Source organism: Acanthopagrus latus, chromosome 3 (assembly GCF_904848185.1).
Source record: "Acanthopagrus latus isolate v.2019 chromosome 3, fAcaLat1.1, whole genome shotgun sequence".
Classification (NCBI taxonomy): domain Eukaryota; kingdom Metazoa; phylum Chordata; class Actinopteri; order Spariformes; family Sparidae; genus Acanthopagrus; species Acanthopagrus latus.
Genome location: NC_051041.1, coordinates 13912272 through 13919771, shown reverse-complemented (window position 1 = coordinate 13919771; position 7500 = coordinate 13912272). Strand labels below are relative to the sequence as shown.

The 7500-nt window shown below is 42.0% G+C and overlaps 1 protein-coding gene across 4 annotated transcripts in view; it reads left to right on the top strand.

The window, feature by feature from the left end:
- elmo1 (engulfment and cell motility 1 (ced-12 homolog, C. elegans)) overlaps nt 1-7500 on the top strand; it is a 117466-nt gene that overhangs the window by 81512 nt on the left and 28454 nt on the right. For all 4 annotated transcript variants that reach the window (XM_037093112.1, XM_037093109.1, XM_037093111.1 and 1 more), the window contains one exon: nt 2827-2963. In XM_037093112.1, coding sequence (XP_036949007.1) covers nt 2827-2963 — 137 coding nt within the window. The remainder of the gene's footprint in view (nt 1-2826; nt 2964-7500) is intronic.

The window sequence follows — 7500 nt, the reverse complement described above, 5'->3', positions numbered from 1 at the left end:
AACCATTTTGAGCATCAACAAGCTACAGTGTTTTTCTTTTTGTTGTTTCCAGACCTGCTGAGCCTTGCGAGAGCTAATAAAACTGTCCGCAACTCGGCATGCTTTGCAAAATCCTCCGGATGGAGAAATTTCTGCAGAGCCACATGAGACTGCTCAGTGTCTGTATCTCCCAAATAGGCCTTGACATGTAATTCCCCTCACCTCACCACCTCAGGGCTCTGTTGGTCCTATCAATAAACAGCCCATTTAGCTCAGAGGTCACTCCAAACTTCAACCTTCCCAACAACTTTTACCAGTCGGCCAAAAACGATATTTGACTGAGTTAGGATCTTTTTTTAAATTCACCCTTTCCTGTCTTTTTCCTTCTCTCTCCCTGAGGGCAGTGTAGTGTTGACTAAGCAGCCAGTCAGCATCTGTTTTGGCTCACCTCCATTAGTTTCCTGATTGACTACCTGCACTGACCCCCCCACCCCCCCCTCTGGATTTCTCCATCTCACCCTCCCCTTAATCTCCTATCCATCGCTCCAAATCAAGGCTCAGGTCGCTGTGCCCGTGGCCTGTGGGCATCACTCATTATACTGTGAAGTTTCAATTGCTGCCTGACCCCTTCCATCCAATTTCATGGCTGCTTGGGGTGGGCTGGTATCCCCGCGGCTCCGCTCTCAAACTCTTTAAACGAACCAACCTTTGGCTCAAGGCCGCCACTCATCTCAGCAAGACGACGCGAGGGAGGCGAATTTAGTTCAAATGAATGTCAAGCCTTGTTATTCTACCGCTTGGTTAATATGATTTGGGCACTCAAGAGCCCTGGTGTTCCCTCTTTCCTCTCATTCTCAGTTCAAACACACTCTCACACAAACAGAATGGAATGAAGCGCTTCAGTGCACGGCTAACAAACAAAATAAACCACCTCTGGCTTTGGAAAAAATCGCAACCTAATCTCCAGTTGGAACCGTGTTTTCTGGTCAAAATGTGTGTATCTCTCTCCATTCTATGTTTCGTGTTGATGAGGAGCACAATTTTTAATATCACGCACGTTTATTGAGGAACTGTGTCTCAGTTTCAGTGGTTGTTCATGTTTCTGCCATGTCTGTAATGACGAATCATAAAATCCCCCCCAGGGCCAGTTAGATAACCTCTCATGAGCACTCTTGTCACATCTTGTATTACCCCGTACTCCTTATCTTCTGTAAAATGTCAAATTTCAAACATTTATCTACCTTTCACAAGCCTGATGTTATTTTATTTTTGTTTAAGCGCAAGTGTCAGAATGACCATATATGATTATCATACCCATTTTAACCATTTCTGTGGCAGCATTTCTGCAACCATTTTTGAAGTGATTTTTGCTGGCACTAGCTGTGTGTGTGGGCCGCATGTCCCCGTTGTTGTGCATTAGTCAGGTGTTCAGGTCCAGGCTAGAGGCCACATTCCTTCAAGCCCAATTACATGTTTATAAAATGAAAGCCACTACATGGCACAAGTCGCTTAAAAGAGGAGAAAGAGGAGGTAAAAAGTAAATGCACCTTTGCTGTCTGAATGACTGCTATTTTATCAGTGTGGCAGTTTACTGGGACATTCAATGGATATAAGACAGGACAGGTTTACTGGTATTAGATTTATTGAGCTACTACACAGTATGTAATGGTATAGTTCCACAGATTAAACAAGCAGGATATACATGGTTAAATGTTGAGTTTTACAGGTGTTTCTTACATCTGGACAGATCCAGGCTAGCTGCTTTTTCCCACTTTCAGTCTTTGTGCTAAGATAAGCTAACTAGCTGCTGTTTGTAGCTTCTAGCTGACTTAGCATGCAGGCACGAGAGTGGTATCAATGTTCCCATGCAACTCTTGGCAAGAAAGGGATTGAGTGTATTTCCCTCGATGTCAAACTGCTCCTGGTGTTAGCGATACTTCTTAACTGTTAAGGTTGACGATTAGCCCTTTAGAATATTACTAGAAGAAATTTCAGGACCTGTGAAAACATTTTTGGACAATAAAATCATAGTCATTACAGATCCGAAAAAGGTAAAATGGGCTTACCTTAAACAAGACAAACAAACAAAACATTACGCTAAACCCATAGCAGAAACATATTAGCGCAACATCTCAAAATATGTTAAATTCAACAAGACATTAATCTAATAAATACCCAAATAGACTGTCAGAGAGTTAAAGTAAACAGCTAGCCAAACAGTAAACTTACTTACAATGTTTACAATATTAGCAACACATTAGCCTTGCACAACTAGCCTATTGAGAAGCAGCTGACTTAACGTTTTATAGACAAACTAAGCCAGCTAACAAATCACAAGTCAACATTAAAAAACAGCTGCAATGAAAGAAGATTTAGAGATAATGTTCCAATATAGGGAAATGGGGAGGGGATAAAACATCCTTGTGAGAACTGACTTTTTGCCAAAAATAAAATGGAGGATACCAATATCTGTTAAACTGCCATGTGTAGTCTGTGCTACTAGTGGTTGCTACGGGCAACAGAACACTGAACTGAAACCACTTGTAGGTAACGAAGAAGTTACTCATTACTTCAATAAATAATTATATCAGTGCTAAATATCAATAGGTTAAGTACTAGCCCGATAATTGCGCAATGAGCACGAGTTAATCACTGCACCCATTATGGAATTATTCATGGCACAAGTGAATGCAGTTTTGCATGATTTAAAAGCAAAGTAATTTGTCTTATGTAACCATTAAGTGGATGGCTGTCACTCATTCGCAGTTTTCATTCACTGCTATCAACTTTCATTCAAACCGCTGCCAAACTTAAAATGACAACCTTTCCCTTTCTTTGTGTCCACAGCCAGCGAAAACTGCCATGACTTCCACCCCATGTTCTTCACACACGACCGCTCCTTCGAGGAGTTCTTCTGCATCTGCATCCAGCTGCTCAACAAAACCTGGAAGGAGATGAGGGCCACAAGTGAAGACTTCAACAAGGTACACTGCATGTCTGTGTGTCTGGGAGATGGGGGGCCGGTGACTTGAATACACTCATTTCCATGCTATATACCAGTTGTAACTAGGTTTTGAGTTTGGATTGTATTCACATTCTGGAAAATTGACAGTACAAGTGTTCACTTGCCAGTATGTGTTCTAAATTTGTATGATTTTTGAGTGTGTTGCTGGTAGAAGTTGAAACACATTGTAAATACAGATGAGACGGCTCCAGGATGAAAGGGTTTCCAAATTCGAAATTGGCTGTAGCTTTTTCACAGTCCCGGTTTGTTTTTTGTAGAGTCTCGAGTTGATTTGACATTTGGGACGCATCTCATGTCTTTGACTAATTAAAAAACATTAAGAGAACCGAACTTCACGCAGATGCAACATCATAGCAGTTCATGGTGTAACTTTCTTTTGAAGTGACATCTGCTATTAGAAAATCTGCTTTTAATGTTTGATTGGGAACAACCACTTTATTTATGTATTTGTGTAGTCGTTTATTTAACAGGGACCATTCTGTTTAACAATGTTAAAACAGCTAAATATTGTGTGTGTGTGTGTGTGTGTGTGTGTGTGTGTGTGTGCACCTTTCAAGTTGTATTGGTTTGTTTGTGATCAATAATCAAGATAAGCAATTATTCCATCAAACAAAATAATATACTTGAGGTAAAAGCTTTGAAGATGTAACAGATCTGGGCACTTTTTGAATCTGAAGTTGAACTTCACAGATTTATGACACATCATTGACTTCAATGACTTTCTGTAGTAGACGCTGGCAGCTCACTCTTAATTACAACAGTGTTAACCATATCTCAAATGATGTTGGTTATTAAAATGTCATCGCTTGGTTCTAATGCAAATATCAGGCCTGACTAAGGTGCCTAGACATGAAAATGTTTTCTTCCTGTTTGCACAGACGAGCATGCTTTAGGCATTTAGACAAGGGTGCAGATTGAAAGAGGGAACTGCATACACATCTCGGAGGCATTTTACATTTTGAATGTTTCCTACATTGTTTTTTTTTCTTACCTCCTGATATGAAACATTAGCTGCCTCTTTTGGCTGAGCCACTGATTAAGCTACTACATCTTCATTTGGAGCTCATTTGAGTCTGGATGAAGATGATAAACTTCCTGTAAGCTAATGTTGAGTCGGCTAACGCAGGAAATATGTTTGTGAGTGTGCGCTGCCAGACGGTGATAGTAATGAGATATTGTGTGTTGTGTATTCGCCTGGGCACCTGATGTTGCAGTCAACAGATGCTGTATCCCTTTTCGCCTGATTGGTGAAGCAAATTATGATTATCTTATGGAGTCAAACACCAAACAGACTGACACAAAATACAAGCCACGCCGTGTCCAAGTCACTGTTTACACATTGATTTGTTATGGTCCAGATCCACACACGACTGAGCCAGTCCTCAGCTCCTACACTCGCCCTGCAAGTCCCCTCTCCTCTCGGTCCAATATGTCCCACCGTAAAGGGACACTGTGATTGCTCATTCAGCATCCAGCATCCCCGACGTAAATCTTCAAGAGTTTGCACATCTTCCTTTTGTCCGTGAATGGAGGTATGGATCCTGTGTGTAAATGAAGCAATGCTGCCGTTGCATCATCCGCGTGTGATGTCGCTAGGAAGTTAAATGACGGGAGACGTGGGTTTCATAAGCCAGTCTGTCATTACACACAGGAGTTGGTGCTCAGATGCAAGGTTGTGAATCACGTCTAGCTCTCAGCTTGCACAGAGGAAAGACCTGGGTGATTTGGAAAGTGTATTTGTTGTTGTTTTGAGACTTGGTACGGCATTTTTGATCTGCTGCAAAAGGGTATAAAAGAAGAATCAGACTGTGTTGCAGTCAAGAATAAGCTGTGTAGCCAGTTCTTGAATTAATGTTAAATCCACCTACAGTCTATTGAAGTCCTCATCACCATCTGTGTTTTCACATTTTCTACTCATTAAGACAAACCTTTGCTAGTGGAATACTTCTGAGCATGATTTTCGTTTCATGAATTCAGAGCAGGGAAAAAGGAAATGTTCAGTTTGTCTGATCTAAATGTTGAAATAATGAACATAAACTTTGATCTTCTTTAATCTGAGATGTACCAGGAGTGATGCAACCATCTTTAATAGGCCTGGACTGACTTCGGCATCTCCTGTTCGGCTGTATTTCTAGTTCATCTTGTGGGAGAATTCCACACACACACACCATACACATACCTCCCCTAGGAAGCGATCCTATTATCCAATCCCATCCTTCACACCTTTCCCTTGAAGGCGAGAGTCAGTTTCGATTGAGTTGGGATAGATGATGCTTCCCTTCCCTCTCCCCTCTCCCCTCTTTCCCTCCCCGGCCTCATCTTTCATCACACGGCACCTCGGGAGTTTGAAATTCAGCAGCAGCTTGTCGATAGCAAGACTGTTTGGTCTCAAGGGCTTCCTATCAGCTAAATGGTGCGTGAGGAGCTCTGCGCTTGCAGCCTCTAATGCTGAGCCTCAGTTTGTGTCCGCCATGAACTTTAAAGCGCTCCCAAGACATCAGCCCCTCTGATGATCACTGAAAGTTGGCATTTTCTATCTAATTCTGTCAAGGAGAGACGGAGTTGGCCAGCTGTAAATGAGGCGGTCTTTGACTGCACACTTCATAAAACCAAGTGACAAGAAGATGGAGAGGAGGGAGATGATCCTAAAGTGCATACTGGGAAAGCTCAGCGTGAATCCTGCTAAATCTTTGAAGAAGGAGAAAAAAATAGTTTAAGTTAAGGTGCTTTCTGGGTCAAATAATAGTGTAAGTAAAGGAGGGGACAGAAAATACGAATCACACATCAACATTCATATCAAGGCTGCCCACGGTGGGTGGACAACAAACGTCTTTTGGTTTCTTCATTTTATTATCAATAATTATAGAATTTAAGATGCTGTCATTTTAGCCAAATTTCTGTCAGTTTCGCATTTAGTGATCCCCTCCCTCCTCTCTACGTCACCACATGAGGGGGATTACAGAGTGGTAATTCTCAGACATGGCAGAAAACAGGAGGATCCTGCCCTCTGCATGTCAGCAAGCAGACAGGATGGAGTTCTCTGTCCTGATTGGATGAAGTGGTCAGGGATACCAGAACATGTCTTTTCTGTTTTACTGCATGAGCGAACAGAAGTTAGCTACTTTATCACATTTGATTGGAAGCTATACCTTTAAGCCCCAGAGATAAGACATTAAATCATTGACCGGAAAGGCAAAGGAGAGGGATTTTGTTGTCAAAATTTGATTTTGACATATATTTGGCAAGAGATAACTAAAGAGTTCATATAGCGACGCAGGCTTAGAGCTTGAAAACTTTTTCGTTTCACTGTGTCTTTAAATGATGGGAAAGGAGAGAGAGGATGAGCTCTTTTGGGTGCATGAAATGATCGAATGAAAGATACGCGGACTGTGATAAAATCAAATAAAAACTTGAAGGGATTAGACTCTGACTTTCCACAAAGGTAAGAAGATTTATGCGGATTTGAAGTAAGATAATACTCATTTCTCTAAGTGCTACAACCTCAGATAATGATGGCTGGTGCAAGCATTACTGTCACGAGGGGCCATGGATCTGTAATACATACTTGTACCGCTGTACACCGCACTGCTTCCACTGATTTTAAGTAATGCTAACGACCAACAATTGGTCATTTAATCTGGACTGTTGAACATTCAAGTTGAACTGTTGTGTCACAGGCAGTCTGTCTTATAATTGTTTATTGGCGTTTCCGTCGGCTGAGTCATTTATTTTTTATGGCGTCTTGATGAAGAACCTAAATAGCCATTACTCAAAAGTTTAATAGTCACAGGGATTTTCTCGCATACGCTTTTGTGTTTGCTAAGCGCAACACCTCAGAACATCCCTCTGTGAGGCAACATTTATGTGAGAAATGACTTATCAATTAAAACTACTGACTGATTTTGTCAAAGAAATTCTACATTCCTCCTCCTGGAACAGTGATCCTGCGTTGTAAGCGGATTAATCTGTAGCTATAATGTCTCTAAACCATTCAATTCCTCATGTACATGCATACATGAGGATATATCCTCTCCGCTGTGTGTGTGTGTGTGTGTGTGTGTGTGTGTGTGTGTGTGTGAGGATAACAAGCTGTGTCGAGGATAATTCTGAGGGCGTCCACTTCAAAACACAACCAGTGTACGGCTAGATTTCCCTGCAGCGCCCACAGTCGCTGCCCGACTGAGCTTTCCTAGGTGTGGAATACTAAAACACCTCGCTCAGGTTTTTTTTATCAATGTTTGGCTGTGCATGTTGCTGTGACCCTCGAGGGTGCGACGTTTCTTAAACGCTGAAGGCTCTCTCGGCCGACGGCTCTTCATGGCTGACTGAGCATGTGCCCCTCCACGCATGCAAAGGCGCACACACACACACACACACACACACACACACACACACACACATAGGCTCTGACAGGAATTTATACTCATTTAAGACAAAGGCATAGAGGCTTAAATGAGGCTTAAAAACAGCATGGCACTTAAGCGCCCACACACCAT